The sequence below is a fragment of the Rhipicephalus sanguineus genome, chromosome 8, assembly GCF_013339695.2.
Source record: "Rhipicephalus sanguineus isolate Rsan-2018 chromosome 8, BIME_Rsan_1.4, whole genome shotgun sequence".
NCBI classification, from domain to species: domain Eukaryota; kingdom Metazoa; phylum Arthropoda; class Arachnida; order Ixodida; family Ixodidae; genus Rhipicephalus; species Rhipicephalus sanguineus.
In genome coordinates, this window is record NC_051183.1 from 91657156 (window position 1) to 91681632 (window position 24477).

At 46.9% G+C, this 24477-nt stretch overlaps 1 protein-coding gene across 5 annotated transcripts in view; it reads right to left on the reverse strand.

Annotated features, from left to right (window-relative positions):
• Positions 1–2999: 2999 nt before the first annotated feature.
• Positions 3000–24477, reverse strand: part of LOC119402205 (uncharacterized) — a 28716-nt gene continuing 7238 nt past the window's right edge. For 4 of the 5 annotated variants that reach the window (XM_049418545.1, XM_049418546.1, XM_049418543.1 and 1 more), the window contains 4 exons: positions 10358–10587; positions 8603–8623; positions 7502–7544; positions 3000–3922 (listed from right to left, as the gene is read on the reverse strand). In XM_049418545.1, coding sequence (XP_049274502.1) covers positions 7510–7544; positions 8603–8623; positions 10358–10587 — 286 coding nt within the window. In that variant the 3' untranslated portion in view covers positions 3000–3922; positions 7502–7509. Of the gene's footprint in view, positions 3923–7497; positions 7545–8602; positions 8624–10357; positions 10588–24477 lie in introns of all 5 variants that reach the window. The other variant, XM_049418544.1, reaches the window with a different exon arrangement.

Sequence of the window (24477 nt, forward strand, 5' to 3'; positions counted from 1 at the left end):
CAGCAACTACAGCGAATTCATGGTGTGCTCCACATAAAATGCCGCGTTAACATCGGGCAAGGTGCCCGTGATGAACGGAACTTGAAATCGACCATGCGCATCTTCGCATCCCCACATGGTTCCCCTTAGTGGGAGATGCTGAAATTTTATCTGCACGGTTTTTTAAGCGCATGAGTGATTTCGTTGTGCTTTGTTTGTCTCATGCCCACCGCTCTTACCTCTACTGTATCTAGTATGGCCCATGTGCGTCTTAGTTTTCCTTTCCAGTAGCTGTTGTTTCATTATGCTGTTGCTTGTCCCAGCGGGCTTGTTCGTCAAAAATTCTATTCTGTACGCCTCTTTCAAGGCTGGGTTCATTGATTTCCCAAATTATACAAAATACATTCAACTGCGAAGCGTCTACTGCGATTGCCACGGGTGCCAGGGCGACGTGGTATTTATGTAAACGAGGTGGCTGACAACACTTGCGCGAATGTCCCTTGAAGGTCCGATTTTGTCAATTGTGATTCTTACCGATTCTGTTACAGCGGCGAGGTTCAAAAAATCTCTCTTCTTGAAGGTTGAGCAAAAGGTAAATTATCTAATCCCGAATTTTTACACTTACATTTTATATGGAATAGTAAACGGTGTCCCACGCGTAAATTGGAAGTACCCGTCACCAAAACACACGATGCCATATTCCAGCGCTTAATATTTGTTTAAACAGGTCTGCTCTGGTGCCATCCCCTTTATGCCCTAGGTGTAATGAAGCTGACAATATCAACCGCTTTCTTCAAAGATGTCGCCGTTTCAAAAGTCAAAGAAACAAACACTTTGAAATTTAATTTTAAAAATTTGGAGAGGGGCGAAGCACGCAGGGAAGGTTGTTTCAGCTGCACTAAAGTGAAACTTGTGGAGGGGCGAAGCATGCCGTGTGCGTCCGTGTTTTCCACAGCAAAATCACTGCTAATGGGCAATGAAAGACAGCAGAGAGATTAGACGCAGAGACCCGCACTCCACTTTTAGTTAACGTGCACGCTGCGAATCTTTATTGTTCAACTATGCACAAGAGAAATATCCCACCGGCACTACATTGCAGGTCAAGGTGCAGTGCCTGTATTTACGCGGTGGCCGGTGAACGGTTGTGCAGCGAGAGCAATTTTAGGAGCGAAGCACCATAGGGTCTTGGCTTGTCGGTGGTGCATCGTCCTCTGCTGTCGCCGCGTGCATCGTCGTGACCCATTTGATGGCTTGCATCGTCGTGTCCTGTCCATTTGGTTCAGCGCAAGAGAGGGCGCCACCGCCTCAGCGCTCGCCGTGTGGAGAGAGAGAGAGAGCGAACGGCGCGCGTTGACTGTGGAAACGCTCCTTCGGGGATGAACGCTGAACTACCAGCTCGCCAGGAGGGAAAACGCGCCCTCGCCCGCGAAACACAACGCCGACGCAGGCAACATCTGCTAGCGAGTTTCTTAATTAAAAAAATTCGGCAGATCCCACGTACCGTGGGAGTCGATGTTATGCGAAGCATGCGCAGCATGGTGACTGTGGCTTAATTTTTCACATTGAGCGAAACGTTAAGGAATAACGCTAGAGAAATGTGAAAGTGGTAACGCACACTCATACGTTGATGAGTCGCATATGCATTATATCACGAGTTATTTACGGTTGCGTAGTGACGCCAACAGCAACATGGGTGTTACCATTACCAAACGCGGTAAGCTGATATGTAGTGCTTATATTCTTCGATACTGGATAGCGCGAATCCGAACAGCACGAAGACGAAACACAAATGCACAGGACTGCCGTTATTCGCAACTAAGCTTCATTCAGAAAAGTTCCCCTAGATATACACACAGCCAAGTGGCACACGCAGGTGCACTGCACGTACATTACAGTTACAGTTGCAGTTGGGTTATAGTTCTTATGCTTATACTTCTCTGTTATGACGGGAACGCACGCACGTTTCACGAACCCGTGTGTAAGTGTAGAAGAGGTTCTTGACAGTTCTTGAACAAGGTCATCATCACCGTGATCAGTGAGCTCGACCGGACTTCTTAATCGGATCCGTTCGTGATCGCGGCTACGAGAGGTCTAAGTGTAGTGAAGTGCGAGGTATAGCACAGCTGGTGGAAATCCTGGATGCCTCTTACGATGAAATGATCTATGACGCCTCCTGTCCTGCACGTGGCACCGAGGTCTTTTGATGCCCTGTCCACATTCAAGCCGTCTTTCACGCAGTATAAAGACCAGTCGTTGTTGGGTCTTGATAAAGCAGTGTTGAAGTCACCGATAATGATGAGCGGCCTGGTTCTCTCGGCAGATTTATTGTAGGAAGCATTGACCCCGGTTTCTGCGTAATCGACGTGGTCCACGTTGCGGACCACGTGAACGAGTGCATGATAGTTGAGTGTCTGCCAGGGGTGTTCTGTTTTCAGCTTCCTCACTTTCCGTGTGTCCTCCACGGTGGTGTAGCGGTTACAGTGCTCGGCTGGTGACCCGAAGGTCGCGGGTTCGATCCCGGCCGCGGCGGTCGCATTTCGATGGATGCAACATGCTAGATGCCCGTATACTGTGCGACCTCGGTGCACGTTCAAGAATACCAGATGGTCAAAATTAAAGCCCCTACAATTATTATTATTATCACTTTTCTTGCGCCTCAATGTGTGTGTTCGCGTTTACTGTGTTGGTTGAGATTTTGTATCACCTGTGGCACATACCCGCATAACATAAACTCTGGTATGCTGGTATGTGCCACACGTGACTGAGAGAAAGGGTTTCATGACGTACGCGACAGGTATTTTGCGCTATTCATGTCATGACCAGTGAATCGTGTTCACCATACACTGATCCGCTGCTATGCAAATTTTGGAACATTGGAAGTTATGGAGATGACCAGGAGAGCGCTCAGACGTAGGCGGCTAGATAGATAGATAGATAGATAGATAGATAGGTAGAGATACGTAGATAGAAACGTCCAAAGTGCCTGAGGTTCGCTAAGAAATGCTTCGCATTTAAAAAAAAACCGACTGCGAGGTGTGTTTCGCGTAACGACGCTCCTTTTTTTTAAAATCGCGCTGCGTGATATTTGGGACACCCTGTATAACCCACGTTCAGCTCTCATCTTCCCCGACTGCACTAAGGTCCCTTCATGATGGCCACCGCAGCTACCCCGATTTCGTTACCGGCTCTCTCGTCCTACTAAGCCTCCCGTCTCGTCGTGTTGGCCAGTCCAATCTTCTGTCACTGTACATGACTCGAGGCCCTTCCGAGACATGCGTCAGGTGATGCCACACACCTACAATATATCGCCGACGGCCGTGTATTACCCCGTGAAGTGACGACTTGCATGTTTCCCGCACACAGTTGTAAATGGCCATTTAAACCATGGTAAAGACAAGGACCGTACTTTGAGAGCTAAACAAAGTCTCCCGGCTATTACAATTTAAATGTGTCATGTTGGCCACGACGAGGTTGATGAGACGCTGAGTCTCAGGCTGCCCATACGGCCTAAATATTTGCGCACTCGGCGCATTTTCGCTTGACGAGAGATAACCGGACGTGGCCATATAAATACTCACCATAACAATGTTATCTAAGCGTGAACAGTCTTAGACCAAAGATAAAGCTCAGTTTATGAGTAGATATTGAAAGTGAAGGTAAGGCGTGCCGACACGGACGCTAGACTAAACTTGCGTCCGCTTCAGCACACATTACTTTTCCCACGATAAAGAATAGCACTGTCAATAAGTTATGTAAGCTTGCGGGTACCCCCCTCTCCTCTATAGATCGTTAAGCTCACTCATGCGAGTGCCGGTAACAAGAACCCAATCGTTTTTATTCTTGAAATCACCAAACCTCTATAAACGCATAACAAAAATCGCAAGATGTGAACTTCATGCCATGTATTTCTCGTCTTCTTGTATTGGAACACTTCAGCGGTCCTCTGAAATCAACAGTTGGTAGAAAACAGTTACTCGCTGATAATATTTAAACCGAAGTAGAAAGCGAGAGTTGTTTTTTGAAGCTGACACGCCACATCAGTGACCATATTTATGATATCAAGTTAGAAAATATGAACAACCCTCCAAAGAACATTGGTAAAGAAAAGCGAAAAATAAACAAAACTTCAGAAGTAAAAGCGTTAGCTCTGTTATAGCAGGTCAGGTCCACCTCGAAGGTTAATTTTGGACAACGATATCAGTTGTAAAAAGTAGGACGGGTATTGAGAAGGCACTTTGGACTCCCCTTGCTCAACATACGGAAAGTTTAAATACGACGACTGGTGTAGAAGAGGTAGCTCCACTGGCAGAATGCTTAGCTGTTTGAATTCAGAAATACCACAAAACAGCATTTTTAAAATATTACACTTATATCGGTATTTGAACCTGTTCGAACAGTGGCAGTGCTTTGCATAATAAATGAGACTATATATTGAAATAAATATGTTTGGTTTCCATACAAAACACGCCGCCCACTTCCAAACGAGAACATAAAAGACGATGAAGAAAGATGAAGAATGAACTCTATCTGTATTCGCCAGGTGGTGGAGCTTGCTTGCCAGCTCAGCTTTTTACTCAGACTGCACAGGCATGGATCTGGCTTTGTTTTTTTTTTTTCTAAAGCGTAAGATATTTATGCGAGATTGCATAGAAGAAGTAAGGTAAAATTGTGCAGATTAAAATGCATCATTAATGATTTTTTTTCTAGATGGTGTTACGTATACATTCTTCCAACGTATTGCTACAGTTGAAGCTAAAGTCGCCAATCCTGTGTATTTGCATACTCGTGTATGTCATACCTCCATGCACACCAAAGCTTTCGTTCACACGAGCCCCTGCTAAATAGAGACGTTGGCTGTTGTTGAATATCCAAGTTTTCTGTAGTGGATATTTTTTGCAAACTAACATATCAAAATGTGGAACGATTGTTTCGGCATTTTGTCATTGTATTTAGTGAATTTATATCGGGCTGCATCATAATACTGCCCCCTTATTCACAGGGCGAGAAAAGAAATTGCATAGTATAAATGGAAAAAATCAAGTAATATCAATTAGACAGCCGCCGTAAATGTTGATCTAATTTATTACCAACTTCTAGTGAAAACCACGCCCTTTCTTGTCTCCACTTTACTAACACAGAGTCATCGATAGCAGCGCCTTTGAAGAACTGCTACTCTATCGCATCTGCGTCAGTCAGGATTGGCCAAAATGGCATACTGTTAGTGTGAGCGATATTAATTATTCCCGACTGCGGCAGCGACTACGGCACTATCGTAGTAATGACTACGGCACTGCGTTTTGGCTGCTATTTTAGCCCACAGATCCGAACAGTATCATCATATTATTGTCCGAAATAGTCTCTAGAAAACTATCAGCTGTGTTTCAAATAATTGCTGTGTCGCGCTTTCTATACAGGGTATTTTAGGAAACGTGTCCGGAAATTCTCAAAAGTAAGGAAAAAGCGATATTTGCTCGCCGCTTTCATAATTACGTTTTTCGTAGCGGCACACATCTTGAGATGACTATACACAGTCGTTACAACATTAATTACCGAAATTAAAATAATTAACTTTTTAATTAGGGGAGATATGTACTCCGGTCAAAAGAAGGCATTGGGGTCCTTCCTACCAAGGACCCATTGCCACTGAGATTTCCAAAAAGCGGCCTCTCGGCATTTATTTCGGAGTGCTGAATTTCAAGCAAATTTACCGGCGAAACCGAAACAAAGCGTCGTTGATTGCAAGTAGCAGACTAGCGGAATAACACCACTCTTTCCTGAAACGATTGTGGTGGTGTTAGTTCTTATGCATTCATTAAGCTACATATGTTATAAGTGAGATAATCGCTGTGCTTGTGTTCACGTAACTATTCAAACTCGCCTTTTCCAATATTGGAGTATACACGTGTTTCGAAATTTGTGTTTTCCTTTTTCCTTCATTATTCATATGCTGTATATATATATATATATATATATATATATATATATATATATATATATATATATATATATATATATATATGTGTGTGTGTGTGTGTGTGTGTGTGTGTGTGTATCATATGCGCATGCATATCTTTACACCACTGTGCAGTGTACACTTTAACGTACTTGAAGTGCTTAGTATATATCTTTTCATTGTTTTTCTTGTTTTGTCTTCTCTGTTTTCTCTTTTTTCTTTTTTTTCCTCTTTATCTATTTTTAGAAAGTGTTTAATCAGCACAATTAGCTATATTTGACCTTGTAAAACTAGTGCATCTGCGTCCGTAGTGAATCCACAACGATATCAACATGTAACTGTTGAGCAACTATTAATATGCATTTTTTTTACTTTATGAAGTGCTGTATCCTGTCGTTTCACCGCCGTTGGGCGGCTGGGACTTGGTCAAGCTGTCATTGGACAGATTTTTTTCCCGACCACCTTTTTTCACCTTAGTTGTTTTTGTGTTTGGTGAAAGTAAACTTCATTGATTGATTGATTGATTGATTGATTGATTGATTGATTGATTGATTGATTGATTGATTGATTGATTGATTGATTGATTGAACAGCACGCATACACCCGAACCGATGTATCCCCATAATTGACATTACCACGCGTGTTTAATTTTCATGTACTCGGATTAAACCCCTCAAGACTGTTAGCAATGCTCGGCGCAGACCACGCCACAATGTTTGAGAAGCTTCGTGATTGTTTGAGACCATTCTGTTAAGATTGTGCGCAGGAGGCTAATAGTGTATTTCATTCGATAATTTTCGCGGCCACCAGCGCTAACGCTGAAATCTTGTATAACACATGTATGAAAGTCGACGCGCTTTAACGAGCGGCAGATTACTCGACGGCCAACGACAGTTCTCGCCAATATCAGTGTATGACGTGAATCGCTTATACTTTAATTTTTCTTTTTCATTTTCCAGGCACAAGTTCGCCCAAAAAAAGTGTTTCGTCTTCAGTAGACCGAGTGTCGTCTTCTTCACCGTCACGACCGCATGACAAAATAATGACGCTCTCCAATTTGGCATGTCTCGGAAGAGTGCGGCAATTGCGCTCTTCTGTGCTTCGGAGTCGGTTTCGCCACTGCAATCGCTCTGAGTTCAACACTCTGTGAAACTACCACCCTTCGTCTTTTTTGTTCAAAATCTCGAAGTGACAATGTAATTCGTGCTGGAAATGCTCCAATTCTCCCGTCTGTCGTGAGCGTCCGTCTTCGCTAATTAAAAAAAATATTTCAAATAATTTCTTTAACTACGGCATTAAACGATGTCTCTAGTAATTTTTATATGTCTGTCAATACAGCAAGGGCGAATATGAAAGCCGCGAGCAAAATCGCTTTTCGGTTATTTTTGAGAATATAGGAGCCTGTGCTCACAGGCTCTTATAGCTGTGTGCAGTATTGCTAAACATATTGGCAGGTCTCGTGTACATAAGCATGTGTTTGAAGGTGGCCACTATTTTCGTCCATTCTGTAGTCGCACACTTGAACACATGTAACAGATTAGAAGCAAGTTTAGCCAGACTTGTACTTACAGCGGTCCTCACGTGGGCCACAGACGCATGATGTAGACAGCGTCTGTTATGGTTTGAAAAACGAAAAACAACAAAGCAATATTTAAGTTAGGTATAATGCAATATAGATATTCAACAATACAGGAAAGTAGCACTGCATCATATTTTTATGTCAGTAATGCAGTCGTTTTTTTCTTCTACTTAGAAGAGAACCAGACGGCAATACTTACGAAGTTCACAGGTCTTCAGTATCAGTTAACCTTCTTGAGCAAAACGACAATTTTTCACAATAATAGCTCGTCGTGTTTTTTGATAATGTTCTTATGTGAATTCACCGCTAAGAAGTCACATGCACGTTTCACAGTCTTCGTCACACTGAATGAATCAACTTAAGAAATCACTTTCCTCAGCGCACGAATACAAAAAAAAGAACATCTGTTTCACCAATGTGGACATGACATGAATTGTAGAATCGCCTCGACACAAGAATCATTCCTACCATTTTTTAACGAAATTGCACTAATGCACATATTCTGAAGTATACGCGGGCTTCGGTTATATACATTCGGAATTATAGTATATGTATGTAAACGAAATTGAGCGAATCACTCTGCGACTATTTGTTTCACAGTGTATCACAGAAAACTAAAGAAAACTTTTACCCCAGACAAAATATCTGCGTTATACAGTAGAAGGAAGGAATAACACACCACCACTTGCACCAGCACATTCTATTACTTCCTCGCTAGGAAGCAGAAAGCCGCACCAGAACTTTCACCGCAAATCCCAGCACTTGCACCAGCACTAGAGATACCTAGGCAGCTCAAGTAATGCGAACGATGATTTGTAACACAGCAAACACGTTTCAGTGTCAATGCTATATACAGCATAGAAAGAAATAAAAACCAGAGCTTGCACCAGCACCTTACGGATATCTAGTGTTTCAGCCGCAGAAAATATTCAGCGTCGTATATAACTGCAAAAATGCTCCTAGTAACCAACGCTCCTTTTATATACCTAGCACATTCGGAATGTCGTATTCAATTCTGTTCTCAGAGACATCAGCAAATGATTATTTTCTTGTATCCCTAAAGAGAAATGAACAACCAATGTTTACGTCACCCAATTTGAGGGGTCCTTGCGCTGGAAAAGATGCAAGAAAGAAAGACGTTAGGTCTAATAAAAATTTAAGCGGCACTTTCTGGCAGCCAAACTCAGTTTCCACAAAAAGGGTAAGTATTTACGCACTTTCTAAAGCGAGATTTAGTGAAGACTGCTGCATATAATCACCCCTTAATTCTCAAAACAGCTTTCACTTGAACATTGTCCTTCCCAGCCTAAGTTCAACACAGCGTAGCCGCAAGTTTGAAGATGACACAGCGCTTCGAAATTATTGCTGCCGAATATACAATGATTTCTTATACGTAGTGAATGGCCCTGCCGTGGGGGCGGCGCCACCATCGACATTTTCCAGCCAAGTACATTTCACGATACCGAAAACACCATGCATGCTGCGAGAAGACGCTTAGTAAGCGAGAAAACGCGCAAAAACAAAATGTGGGTGGCGACGCCACCTTGAAATTTCCGCACCATTCGCCATGACGTTACATGTTTTGACGGCGCCTACTAGGGATTACGTAGTTCCTAATCGGTAAAAATGAAGTACATTGTCCTCTGAGGGCGCATTAGACTTAACATGCCAAGATTGGGGTAATTTTTTTAAGCCAATGGCGTCAAGATACGATAAGTACACTTTGAAATTCGTGACGTCACGCTGGGAAATTTCGGCGTGAAATTTAAAAATGAAACTTTGAACTTGATTTTCCCCTCTATAATTAAACTTATGATGGCGAAATTAACGTCATTAGAGTTCCTAGAGCACAATTTATCGATCTAAACCGATTTATTGTTTCTCTGTAGTGTCCCTTCAATCCCGCGGAATTTTCGAATGAGTAAGCTTTTGTAAATGGTCGCGTGAGAGAGTTTGCACTGCTAACCTTGCAACGTAAGCATAATAGCGTTTAGTTAGCGCTACCACAGAATCGCAATACGAATGAGAGTGGAGGTTATTTGTTATGCGGAAGTTTTGATGTTGAGTGCAGTTTATGCTTGTAAGCCGGGTTGTTTGTAGGAGGCGCGTATGAAACATCAGCATAATGGGAGGCACGTAACTTTCTGTGAATATTCTTGCCATTGCCTTCCTTTCTCCACCGCCCCTCAGCTTTCCCTTTCAGCGCATATCCGCCCATTCTTTTCTTTGTATCTAGTCACCTTTGCTTTGCCGCCAAGACGCCCATAACGGGCGCGTGGAGGGCAGTTGTGGTCATCACGACCATAACTCTAATATGAAAGGGCGTGCTTCAGGGGCGTAGCTAGAAATCTTTTTCGGGGGGGGTTCAACCATACTTTATGTATGTTCGTGCGTGTGTTTGTATGAGTGCGTGTATATATACGCAAGAAAAACTGAAAAATTTCGGGGGGGGGGTTGAACCCTCCAACCCCCCCCCCCCCCCACTGGCTACGCCTTTGGCGTGCTTGGACGGACTGTCTTTCTGCCGCACAACAATAATCCTCATCTGACCTGCCTGTCTTACATCGCATTATTGCTGTGATCGCCGTAAACTTCTAGGTAATGAATAACGAGAGCTATCAGTGCAAAGTAGCATTATCGATAAGCAAGTACCTCTGACTTTCTGGCAAAGAATATGCAAACTGGTCAGATCGAGTTTATTGTTGTGCAACGAGAAGACTCTGTAATGGGTGCAAACTCAGTCTAAGTTCGCAATTCACTGTCTAGCCAAACAAATGTGGCCACGTACGTTTTTGTGCTTCAGATCGTGAAAACACCATATCCGGAAGAACAATCATCGCACTCACGCAACGCAACTTCCGGCTTCAAGCTTGGTGCAGGGGTGCTTGCGTTGCTAACTGCAGCTTCGCCGTTCAGGTTGGCCCATGCAGAGCGCGACCCTCGGCGCAGGCCACCACCGAAGAGCAAGCCCAGGGCGAGAATGACGAAGGAGAGCGTCACGCCGACCACGCACAGTGCGGCCGTGACGCGGCGGTGCCAGCGCTGGCTGCAGCTGCTCTCGCAATGCGTCTGGGAGCTGTGAATGCAAACAACGTTGCCACGTCACAACTATTAATAGCAGAAGTTAAGGGAAGATGGACGCTTGAAGAGACGAAAAATTCTTGAACATGGGGTGTCACTGGGGCCTCCAAGAATACAAGTTCGCTTGTGGAAGCGTTGGCTCGAACGACACCCCGTGTTCACAAATTTTATTTGTTTTACTAGCGGAACGCTACACTCTAAGGCAAAATTACCCACAAAAGGACTAACGGAGCCCAATGGACGCACGCATTGGACGAATAGACCATTTAAGAGGAACCGCAGAGGAATGTGTGCCGTGTGCAAACCAGTTAGTCCACAAAGGGATCAACCGTGTGGGAGATGCAGGCCGTTGCAGAGATACGTTTCGTGTGCAAACCATTGTCAAGTGGAGTAACCGTCCTCATCGATGTTCGGTCAGGCTTCCCACTTGTTTTCGGGGTGGCGTGTTGGCGGTTGTGTCGCGCTCGGAGAGTTTGAGAACCTAGGAACTACGCGGTGGTGCCTTCGATATACACGTTTGCGTCGATGAGCGTTTTGACGTTTCCCCGCACCCATAAAGTCTGGAGCTGGTCTCGACACGTCCAGACGCCGCGCTGTGTACCTCCGCCGAGGTGGCCGAGAAGGCAGTATAGCCTATCGCATCCATGACTTCAATCTGACTCTGGGCACAAATCGGCGCTGGATTCTTTCACAAGTAAGTGATCGCTCTTTAATCTGCCGTACCTATCACGTGCCCGAAACTGATCGCGATTGTCGGTAACGGACTCGATCGTGTTGTGTACCGCACCCAAGAAATAAATTGCGAGGGCCGGCTTGGGAGTCAGCCTGCCTGTGCTTTGTGACCGCCTGGATATTGGCCGCCATTGTCGTCCGCCACGCGGACGCTTGCTCACCGAGGATTCGCCGTGGTGATGAGCTGCGAGGTCGCGATTTTGCGCAGACGCCTCGTGGCTGTTTTGCAACTCATCCAAAACGCTGTGCTGTCGTCGTGAAGGAGCTCGATTCTATGTCGTACGCTTGAAATGCACCGGCATGGGTTGGCGTTTGCTTTAGCTAGCCGACTTTAGCTGCTCTTCGGGAATGTGAAACTGGTCGCCATCGCTGTAGGCCATTGTGTCGGCTTACTCGACGCTCCCTCCCGAGCAGCCAGGCGCCGTTCAGGGCGGCGGCCCCGCGTCCGCTTGCTGTACTGCTGCTCGCTCGAGGAACTTTGTGAAAATTGGTCGCCATTACCGTCGGCTTCTTCGTCGCTTGCTCGTAAGCAGCTCGGCGCTGTTCGTGGAGGCGGCCCCGCGTTCAATCGCTCTTCTGTTCGAGATTCGCTGGCTGCACCGGCAGCTGACGGGCTTGCTCGAGCTGTACGACGCCACTCGCAGAAAACTCGCTGACTCCTTGGCGGCGCCTCGGCGTGATGGCAGCGGCTGCGCATTTGAACCGTTGCGCTATGTCGCTCCAAATGCGTCTTTGATGATATATGACGTCATGGTGAAATTATGTTTATGCCAATACCACATTTGCGAAGCGCGTTTTTTATTTCATCGTGCTCGTATTTGCCATGTGCGTACGTGTTCATCCTCTCTGCGACGTGTTGTTAACTATTTGCAATTTGTTTGGTGTTTTGCAGGGGACAAGTTATTCACATAACATATTTTAGACGTGTGTTTTATTCACCTTGCACGTATTTATAATGGGCGCGCGCCTTCACCCTGGCTGTCACGTGTGACTAACTATGTGCAATATTTTTGTGCTTTGCAGGATGCAGCGTAGAGCTGTGCACGGGCCGTATTTCCGAGCCCGAGCTCGGTCCGCTGACTTTGTCGAAGGCCCGCCCGAGCCCGACGGCAAAGGGCTGCGAGCCCGCCCGGCCCGGCCCGACGTAAGAAAACACAATCCCGGGCCGGGCCCGGCCCGGCTTTTTGAAGGTTCGTTGCGAAAACAAAACATCGTTTTCCGGTAATTTGGCATTTTATTGAGCATATCAAATATGATGAAACGACACACGACGAACAGTCTCTATTACACAGATTACAAAATACAAGTAGACGGCCTCATGCCATCAACAATGGAGTTCACTCGCCAAAGCCGTCACGTGTATGGGGTATGCCCATGCAAGCGTCAGCTTGCACGAAGGCGAACTACGTCGGGTCGCTCGTCGCTGTCGCGTGCATTTTCACTCATATGGGATTTGGCCTTAAATCTAACGTTAACAGTCGCGTGGCGCCGTCACCAGCTCAGGTGGTGTTACTTCTCTGTCTGTCGGAGTGCAACAGAGGCAGTGCTTCACCTGCTCCCCTTTTGTTTAAAGTAGCGAATGGAAAGGAGAAGCGGTAAAGGGCGGTCGCGGAAAAGGCGCTGTGTGCGTGCTGGAAAACAATTCCCGCTCATTCTCTATATTTCGGGCTTGAGTCGGGCTTTGCGTCGGGCCCGAGCCCGGCCCGATAAAACTCCAAGTAGCCCGAGCCCGGCCCGGGCTCGAGGTGAAAACACGTCGGCCCGCCCGAGCCCGGCCCGCGGGCCGGGTCGGGCTCGGGCTTTCGGGCTACCCGGAGCCCGTGCACACCTCTAATGCAGCCGTTGTCAACAACGAGCAGATTACTGTGGGCGCTGGTGGGTAAAACGCGCGTCATCTATCGCTTCCATCTTAGCAGCTTCACAAAAAGGACTGTACGAGATATGACAACGCGGCTGGACCTGTATTGGACATTTTGCAGTGAATTGAACGAAAGAAAGCAGAAACTTGATATGTATAGACAAAATAAAACGTTTCATTGTCTCACTTCTGTCTTTCGTTGTCGCACTGACAGCGAAAGCAGTGACACACGCATGAATATTTTCTCGCATTTTCTTTTCCCCGGCATTTCTTGCTCACCGCGGAAAGAAACACGCGAAAAAAGTATAAAGCCTTGAACCTTGAGAGTAACTGCCGAAATCATCCCTGGGGACGAAAATTCCATCCGAATTGAGTATTTGAGTGGACCGACCGTTCGTTCGGCGAGGTGCACCTGTGGGGACTAACGGTTGTCCGGTAAGGTGTAAATATCAGTACTAAATGTTAGTCGGCTGAGGTGATCTGTGGGGACTAACAGTTGACCGGTAAGGTGTAAATGTGAGGAATAAATGTTAGACCATTCAGGTGACCTGTGGCGACCAACCGTTAACTGCATGAGGACTAACTGTTAGACCTGGTGCAGTTAGTCCATAAAGGGATGAATGCTTGTGGCAGCCCCATCAGTCCCCAAAGGGAGGAACCACATACCCTTTTGCTTTAGGGTGTACCATGTGTACACGCTAAAGCGGCAGTGACAAGCTTCAAGAACAGTAAAGTTGAAAGTTAGGCGAGTTGTTGGCGCGGCACGAGGCACGAACGTAGAAGTCTGGGTCAGTTGGTACATGACGCTGAGGCAAGAACCAGTCAAAAAGGCGCCGGACAAGGGGAATGAGTGTGTGTGTCACTCATTCACCTTGTCCGGCGTCTTTTTGACTGGCTTTTGCCTCAACGAGGAACGAAGCGCCCCGTGTAATTGTTAATGTCTTGAACAGCATTGCCGAATTGATCCCCGCTCAAGTGATACGAATGCGCTCACGAGCATGACTTACCAGCGCTCCGCGAACTCTGTCATCGCGGGTACACAAATCGCACAAAGTTCACGGCGCGCGCTAGATGACGAGTATTTATTGACGCTACCGCGTGGGTCCCTCGCACTGCGCAGGCACTCGAAATGTGGATGCGACGTACGATGACTTCGTCAAATGAAGAATGCAATCCAATTTTTTTGTTTAATTAAACTAATTAGGTGCTAGAGAGCGGATCGTATTTTTCTGACCGCTTGCAGAACCCGAAAATGCGCTTACGGAACCGATGGGTTCCGCGGAACCCAGTTTGATAACGTATGTTCTAGACAAAACTGACATGCATTTTCGGCAACAGGGGCGGCAGAGCTTGCGTTTACGGTGTACTACTAACATTGTCAGCCCTAACGTGAAAAAAGATACTTCTTGTGTGTTAACATAGTGACTTCAGCTGATGAGCAAGTGCAAATATCAACTTAAGGGGAGACACTGCGCCTGAAAACTTTTTTTTACAGTTCTTTACCAATTTAAATGAATCTCGCCGAGTTTATGTATATTCGTGTGTCGATTTCAAGTATGCAGTTTTTTTCCTAGTAGAATATGTAGTTCTTGAATTCCAGGTGCCATTTTGGGAGCCCCAGTTTGTCAAAATTGAGAGAGATACAAAGTAATTAAGCACACCAGGATGACCTGGAATGAGTACACAGTGCAATAAAACAAGAATGGATGTCCTAAGCCCATTTGAACAAAAGTTGTGGCATGTTGAATATTTGTGGCTGAAATCCCAGCTTGGAGTAGACTAATTTGGAATGTTCATCGTGCCATAACTTTTCTTCAAATGGGCTTACAACATTCATTCCATTCATTCTTGTTTTCTTGCAATCTGTACTCATTCCAGGTCATTCTGATGTGCCTAATTACTTTGTAACTCTCTCAGTTTGGGCAAACTGGGGCTCTCAAAAAGCATAATAAATGTGTGATAGTTTAAAATTACATGTTATACTAGAAAAATAATTGCATATTTGAAATCTGCACACAAATATGCATAAACTCGGCAAGTTTCATCTCAATCAACAAAGAATTTAAAAACATTTCAGGACCCATGTCCCCCATAAGGAACTGTAAGCTTACTGCCACGCATAAATATTCCATATCAAGTCAATTCCTAATCTTCAGTGCACATGCCACGCCTCTTCAGTGTGGTAGTGTTTCATACAGGCATACATACACTCTATAATTGCGTACTGTATCTCAGAAGTAAATCTGCTAAAAATGTCAGTGTGATATTGCCGCGCACCAGGGCTGGGCAATATCTCGATACAAAAGTATCGCGATAGTATTTCAGATATACTTTTGAGTATCTGTATTTCTGTATAGAGATACATTTGAAAAATGTATTTGTATCTCACTAGTGAAATACTTTTACGATGTATCGTTTGTATCGCGGTAATATGCAGGACACAAGTATCCCGTTACATTTTTAAATGCGAATGCATTTCTTAGTCGGGCTATGTGAGGCATCGCCCCGCCATGGTGGTCTAGTGGTTATGGCGCTCGACTGCTGACCCGAAGGTCGCGGGATCAAATCCCGGCCGCGGCGGCTGCATTTTCGATGGAGGCGAAAATGTTTGAGGCCCGTGTACTTAGATTTAGGTGCACGTTAAAGAACCCCAGGTGGTCGAAATTTCCGGAGCCCTCCACTACGGCGTCTCTCATAATCATATGGTGGTTTTGGGACGTTAAACCCCAGATATTATTATTATTATTGTTATTATTATTATGTGAGGCATCCGGCGTTGTCCGCGCGCCTCTCCGCTCTCACTCCCTCTCCCATAGCAACAGCTGCGGGCGCGCGCGCTTATCCTCGCCCCCAGCAACCGGAGCAGGTGGTGCGGGCGGAGTAGCGGAGAGTTAGTCGAGAGGAGGAGCGCGCTCTGGCGTGTGAGGGCGCTCGCATCCGAGCAACGCCACCTAGACAAACGTTTGTCTAGGTGGCGTTGATCCGAGCTCCCGCGTGTGTGGAGAGTGTGTAGGAGAGGGCGTGTGCAGTGCTTCGCCGCTCCTTCTCTCGCCGTTCGCTCTCTGTCCTCCCTGCGCCACTGCCTCAATGCAGTGCGTTTGAAACGCTTTTGTAGCGTTTGTGCTGCCTTGGCACAGCCTGAAAACAGCGCGTTCTAAACGCGTTTGTGCTGCATTGAAGACGGTGGCAACATCCCTGAGGTGATTACGAACGCACGTAGGAAGCGTTCTTTGAAAGAGGCGCCCAAAAGGGAGACACTTGAGCGCGTCGATTTGTCCAGCTTTACGCGATTAAAGTTACTACGCCGTGTACTCTCGGCGCAAGAAATGCATTCGCATTTCCTCACGAATTCCTTCGGAGAGGTGGGGGCACTTTTTTGTCGGGAATGAGTTGAGGCGTGTTTCCAAGGGGGAATGACGTTTTTTTTTGTTGTTTTTTTGTACCAGGACAAGCAAAGGCGCGCCGCCGGTCGCCGACAGAAAGGGCGGCGTAGTTTCCCCTCATGCGCAGAATAGCCAATTTGGTAAAGCGCGCGAGGCCACAGACGGCAGAATCGTGGAGACAATGTTGTCGGCCTCTGCCGACGAAAGTAGCGGTCTGTCAAGGCCAGTGCAGCACGCCTACTTTTTTTCGGGTGGCAAGCCATTACTTCGTGACACCCCCCCCCCCCCTCCGCACGGATACCACCTTGGAGCAGAGCCTTTGCAATCCTTCGCGTGCATTCAGTTATCAAAGCGGCGGCACTTCGAAAAGCAGTTCCCGTTGTCGCGGCGGAAGTGATGAGAACATGGCTATCTCTGTCGCGCTTTCAGCCACCGCTCCAGCGTGTCGGGCTGCGTTCCTAAATGATCGCAAGCGGGAAACGGTCTTTTGTGGTGCCAGGCTCCCCTACCGTCGGAGCCGACTTCGCCTGTTGCGGCTCGCTGAAATGGGTGCTGGTAGCGTTGGTGGTGGTGATAGCTTTATTGAAGAGTGAACCTTTCGGCCTAGGCGACAAGTGCTTGCTGTAGTTTCCGATGCGGCATTCTGCAAGGGCGTAGCCAAGGGGGGGGTTGGGGGGTTCAAACCCCCCCCCCCGAAATTTTTCAGTTTTGCTTGCGTATATATGCACGCACACATACAAACGCACGCACGAACATGCAGAAAGTATGGTTGAACCCCCCCCCCCCCCCCCCGAAAAAGATTTCTGGCTACGCCCCTGGCATTCTGAGCAGCTGTCCCTGTTTCCACGTCTGTTTAGAGAGCTGGAAGGAGCGACTTGAGAGGGCTTAAACCCTCTCACCCCCAAACAACGGGATTTTAGGAAGCCAATGTATGAATTGTGCAGTTTTGACGCATTGGGTTCCATTGCGCTTAGGTAATATTGGCCGGACTATGTGGACAGTGGAATCCTCAGCCGTCTAACCCGGTGCCGACCGGCCCAGATGGCCAAGGATTCCGAAGATGGGGACCGACTTCAGCTTCTGAACGGTCAGAACAACTCACGTGAGGGCGGAAGTGTTCCGGTGTCTCGATGACAAGTGAAGAGATATCACCACGCTGCAGGGCTATCCGGATATGAAGGCGGTATTTATTCACTGTAACGCAAATTTGTCTGCAGCGGTAGAGGGACTTTTCTTCTATCGCGAGTCTTGTGCTGAGGCCGAACCGACGCTGTCTAGAAGACAGCCTATTTGAGATGCTCACACAGCAACCTTCTCAGCAAAGCAGAATTTATGTGCAAAATAACTGTATACTTTTTTTTCTCTGCTCACTGGTGTTCATTAGTGATTCGAGTGATTTGCTTAAACTGTGCAATTTCTACCACAGCTCATTTTGTTGACACCAAGTATGTCGATTTCGGTGTCCAATTTTTGTTACTCTTGCTGTGAAATAGCGTATTTTTTTATTGCAACTGATACGTGCTATTATGTATTTATTACTAATTATGTACTTTGTAACTCCCCCCCCCCCGTCTGTAATGTCTTAATGGCGCTGAGGGTGCTGTAATAAATAAATAAATGAGCTGAAGGTATCAATGTATCAGTGCGCTGCTACTTTACTTACAACATTATGGTCCACTTATAAATGTCTTTGCGGAGTATGAGCATCCTTGAAATAAAAAAAGTATTCCAGTATCTGTATTGATGTATCTGTATTCCAGAATACTTTTTTTGTCCCATTGCGAAAGTATCTCCGAAATATCCCGTTACACAAAAGCCAAATGTATCTCAGTATCTGTATTTTAGGCTTCCAGTCTATGTATTTCGATATCTGTATTCCGGAATACTTTTCCGAGTATCTCTGCCCAGCCCTGCCGCGCACGCTTCTTTTGGAGAACACCGATGCGTAAGAAAAACGACGCCAGTACACGCTTGAACACTTTCGGAACGACGGCGGTCTTGCCCTCAAGGTACTCCATAAGGCGTATGAGTTCAGCGAAGTCGTCGTCACTTATGGTACCCAAGAAGCAGTCATCATCGCGGTCGTCTTGCGGCGGCGGGTCCAGGGGGCACGATACAGGCAGTCGGCGTCAGAGTGTTTTCTTCCGGACTTGTAAACGAAGGTAATGTCGACTTCTTGAAGTCTCAATCTCCATCGTGCGAGACGACCTGAAGGGTCCTTCATGCTAGCTAGCTAACAAAAGGCGCTGTGGTCGCTCAGAGCTTTGAAGGGCCTGTCGTAGAGGTAGGGGCGATACTTGTATGTAGCCCAGATGATGGAAAGGCACTCCTTTTCTGTTGTGAAATAGTTTGCTTCTGCATTGGATAGCCACCGGCTAGCATAACTGATAACCGTTTTCACTCCGTCAGTTCTTTGCACAAGGACGGCACCGAGTCCTACGCTGCATGCGTCGGTGTATATTTCCGCATCGGCGTATTCGTCGAATTGGGCAAGTATCAGAGGCGTCTGCAGGCGTCGTTTCACTTCTTGAAATGCTTGAACTTCGACCGCTTCCCACCTGAATTCGACCTCGGTCTTCATGAGTTGCGTTAGTGGCTCGGCGATCCGTGAATATTCCTTGACGAAACGTCTGTAATAGGCGCATGAGACCAGAAATCGGCTTACGGCCATGTTGTCGGTGGGTGGCGGGAAGGCAGCGATGGCAGCGCTTTTCCGCGGGTCTGGGCGAACTCCAGACATGCTAACGATATGGCCCAAGAACAAGTACTCGTCGCACGCGAAGCGGCACTTTTCTGGCTTCAGGGTGAGTCCAGAGAGCTTGATTGCTTGAAGTACAGCCTGAAGGCGCCGGAGATGCTTGTCGAAGGTTGCGGCAAACACAATGACGTCGTTCAACTACACGAGGCAAGTTTGCCACTTGAAGCCTACGAGTACTGTATCCATACAGAGTTGGAAAGTCGAAGGCACCGAGCAAAAAAATTCGGCAGATCCCACATACCGTGGGAGTCGATGTTATGCGAAGCATGCGTCGGGAAGGTGACTGAGCGACACGTTACAAAATGACGCTAAAGATTTGTATATATTTTATACGCACACATATATAAGTTGAAGAGCCGCATATGTGTTATATAACCAGTTATTTACGGCTGGGTAACGCTGCCAGTGGCAACGTGGGTATTACCAACACCAGAAGCGGTAAGCTGATATGTAGTGCTTATACGTGTCCCGAGAACGCACGCACGTTTCACGAACCCGTGTGCATGTGTGCAAGAAGTTCTTGACAGTTCTTGAACAAGGGCATCATCACCGTGATCAGTGAGTACCAGCAGCTGGTCATGACTTGTTATAGGATACGGTCGTGATCGTGGTGACGAGGGGTCCATGTGTAGTGAAGTATGTGGTATAATAGAGCTGTTGGAAGTCGTGGATGCCTCGGTCATTTCGTCGACAAATTGTCTGTCGACAGAGCCGGCGACATGTCGGAAGCTGAAGCCACCCTTCGCGTTTGTGAGGCATAGGCCGTCGAGGCTGGTAGGCCTGGATAGTGCTACGTAGACCAGCATCAGTGGATGGTGTTTGTCGTATTCGTAGACTACCTGGGCGTATGTGGCCTACGTAGCCTAGTCTACAAAGCGGCTGTCAATCAATCTGGCACCATCCTCGGTCAGCATGAGGCCATCGCCCACCCTCGTAACGAATGAAGAGGATACTGCGTCGTTCTGGTGGACGAAGTGCACTTTACGGTGCGGTGATGTGGATATCATAAGTAACTTTCGTTAATGTATTCCTCCGGGGTCGAGCAATGCTTCGATATAGCTTGCTCAATTATAGGAAAACAAACGTAACGTTTATTAGACTGCTATAAAAGCGGAGTCAACACGAGCTACACACGTTAATCTGATATGACGCCTGTATCGTAGGAGTACACATCGTAGGAGTATCATGTAGTGTTTATTGCTTTCTTGTAAGATTAGATAGCCAGCACCACAACAACAGCACCGCTATTACGCATGCGTAGGCTGTTTTTCTAAGCCACTTTACAGACCTGGTGTGGCTCAGTGGTAGAATACCTGATTGCCACGCAGAATGCTTGGGTTCGATTCCTGCTGGGACCCTAATTTTCATTCTTTCCATTCGTTGTGTCAACGCGGCCGATGTTGGTTTTCCTTACCGCTCTAGCATTTAAGTTACCAATGTCGGTTCGCGCCCTTCCTGGGTAAATATAAACTGTCAATCACCTGTGGCGCATACCCGTACCCCGCGGCCCGTGGTAAACGGGTATGTGCCACGCGTGTCTAGTGGAAAGGGTTTGCCGACGTGCGCGACAGGATAGCGTTATTCATGTCAAGACCCGGCAGTCATATTCGTCAAATCCTCTTACCCTCCCATGCAAATTTTGGTTTACGGCAAGTTAAGGAGGCGATGATGAGAGCACCCAGACTTAGGCGGCTAGATAGATAGATAGATAGATAGATAGATACGTAGATAGAAACGCTCAAAGTGCCAGAGGTTCGCTAAGAAATGCTTCGCATTTAAAACAAAGGGCATGACCTTGAACTCGAATAGACCGTCTGGTGTTCTGGAGTGGCGGAGGCGCTCCGCGGCTGACGCCGACGCGCCGCCATATTGCCCAGGGCAGAAAGCGGACGGGCGCATTGTGGCGTGTGTGGATTTGGCATTCTTTTTTCTGCTAGTGATGTTGCGTGCGGTAGCTCTAATTGGACAAGGCATCTCTGGGAGACGGCTGTGATCACTTCTCGAGACAATGGTGGGCTCTTGCGCAGCAATTGGCTGCGCGAATCGCGTGAAGCAAACACCAGACATAACTTCCCACGTGTAAGTATACGCGTGCTTCGCTCGCTCGCTTCCCTCATGTATGTTTGCGATTACAAATGCATTTGCTTGTACAAATATTTCGCTTTTAAGTCCGGGCACCGAAGAAGCACTGCGACACATTTTTGTACGTTTCAGGTTTCCCAAAGACGTCGGATTGCGCAGTGCATGGAAGCACGCTGTGAGGCGAGAAGGTTGGTCGCCGAAGAAGAAGGACGTTTTATGTTCAGAGCACTTTGAAGCAAACTGCTTTGATAGGACAGGGAAAACAACGCGACTACTAGCTGGTAGCATCCCTACCGTGTTTGCAGCGTTTCCGGCGCACCTACGAAAACCATGAGTACGCTTCGTACAAGTGAGCAAAGTGAGCGCTTAGTTTCTCGAAAGTGTAGCAAATGTAGCACCAGCTCCGCATTTCTGGGATTTTAAGTTTCTCACTGTTGCATGCGCACTGCGCTCCAAATACCGAAATTTGTAACGCATTTGCAATATGTCTCTCCTTACGTAGCAAAAAAGAAAACGAGCTGCTCCGAAAAATCGGGAAACGCCTTCGCCTGAAGCACCCATCACTGATGAAGCTGCCGAAGTCTCCACCTTGCAAACTTCGCCCACGAAGGAGTGGTACAGGCAGAAAGTGCACGAACCGGCTAACGAGGTACAACAGCTGAAAAAGCTTGGTCAAGACATTGCAGCAGAACAAACGAAGACTTTCAAAACGCGTTGATGCCTCTAAGAATTTGATTGACCAACTGAAGGAGCAGAACCTTTTATCGGAGAAAGGGTTGGAAGTTTTCCAAGCATCATTTTCTCCGGATATTCAGCAGAATTCTCAAACGAGTCAACAAAAAGACTAACAAATACCGCCCAGAATTAAGAACATTTGCGCTGACGCTGCACTATTATTCTCCAAGGGCTTATGATTATGTGCGAGCGAAGTTCAACAACGCTCTGCCAAACCAGCGCACTCTTCGCGGATGGAACAAAGCGGTGAATGGTGATCCTGGCTTCACCTCTGAATCATTTGAGTTTATCAAGAACATAGTACAAGCAAGAGATGCGCCACTGATTGCTGCCATAATGGTTGACGACATGTCTATTAAAAAAAAAACATGTTCAACTTGTGGGCAATAAGGTTTTCGGATATGTTGACCTTGACATGGATATGCCAGATGACAGCCTTCCAGAAGCAACGAATGCTTGTGTTTTTATGCTGGTGGCACAGAATATGAGGTTGAAAGTGCCCCCGGGGTATTTTTTTGTTGATTCTCTCTCTGGTTCCGAAAGAGCGCAGCTGACGACAGAGTGTATTTCGCGCCTGACTTCAATAGGCGTCGTAGGCATCAATAGGCATCACTTACTTTTGATGGAGCGGCCTCAAACTTTTCTATGGCCAGTTTTCTTGGGGCTGATCTCCACTGCCGTTCAACGGGATTTAACCCCTCATTCCAGTGCTCAGAAGATTGCCCAAACAAATTATTTGGGCACCTTCAGTTTGCACTAGCGCAGTTGTAAACATCCGTTTTGTTGCCTTTATTGCATGATATGTTACTTATTGTTATTTTCGTCACCAGCAAGCGTTGTACAACTTCTTACTCCCTCAAAATTTATTTCCGCTGTATCTCCTCACGCGGCACTTCTGCAGGGACGCAACTGTGTAAACATAGTGTGAACTCATATCCCAGTGTACCATTTTCTAACACTCTTAAAAAGGCAAGAGTCGAGGAAAAACTATTCAGATCACTCCAACGCCCCCCCCCCCCCTCCACGAAAAGTAACAGGCGCTTTCATTGCTATAACGAAACGCACGGCTGCAAGCGCACAGAGACACTACAGCGGCACAAGGCAAACGCCGCCTCCTTCTGCCCTGAGCAATATGGCCGCCGCCCGGTTTCCGCGGCTTCACTTCAATACATGGGCGCGTATGCGGGACCGCCACTCCTGAAGAACCTTGGGTGTTACAAAGGCAGTTTTCTCTCGGTCTCCCTCGTCGACTTCGATTTGCCAGTAGCCTGTCTTGAGGTCCATCGACGAAAAGTACCTCGCGTTGTATAATCTATCTAGGGTGTCGTCTATGCGTAAGAGACGGTAGACGTCCTTCTTCGTGATTTTGTTCAGGCGGCGATAATCGACGCATAAGCGTAGGGTTCCATCCTTCTTCTTCACTAACACCACGGGTGACTCCCACGGACTCTTCGAAGGCTGGATGATGTCGTCGCGTAGCATTTAGTCGACTTGTTTCTTTATCGCCTCGTGTTCTCGCGTCGAAACTCTGTACGGGCTCTGGCGGAGTGGCCTGTCTGACAGCCGAGTGCGTAAATGCCGCGCAGTTCGCATTCCTTTATCGTGTTACTACGCGCGCGTGCGCGTGTAGGCAAGTGCAAACTGCCAAAATTTCTTTCCTAATCAGTCACAGAACAACGGTATGCTTCATTCGGCGCTGAAAAAGCGCACACAATTCGTAAAACGTGCGTTACTCCGAGTAAAATTAACACTACGCCGCTGCAGCTTCAGCCCCGCTGGACCAAATATGGCGGCCGGCCGGATGGTCGCGGTCCTTTTGCCGTTCCAGCGACTTTAGGATCCATGGGCTTTCTGCGCTCCGGAAGCGCGCGGAAAACGAGGAGCGTCTGCTGCACGCTGTAGGTTCTTGCGTTGACTTTCTGCACAGGGCACTTGAAGTCTACTTAACTTAATTAATGTGGTACGGCATGGACATTACCCATCTTTAAGCGTTGTTTTAGTGCTGGGGCAGCAAGAGAATACGAAAACCCTCGTATCAAACGGCATCACCATGGCCTATAATTCCGGGGCTAGAGCTCAGGAACCCTAATGTGGTAATTGTGCGTACGTAAAAAGGTGCTAAATAAACACGCAGAAGGAAAGAACGAGAACAAATTAATTCGTATGGGAAAGCGGGCAATAACACCATGGAATAAGCAAATATTAGTAATAAAGAAAGCAAATTACTCGACCATTCAACTGAAATACTTAGGCACCGTGAGCTCGCCACTACGAATTTTTGCTCATGCTTGCCATTGGTTTTGCAGCCATATACACCTGTCATTATTCGGCAATATT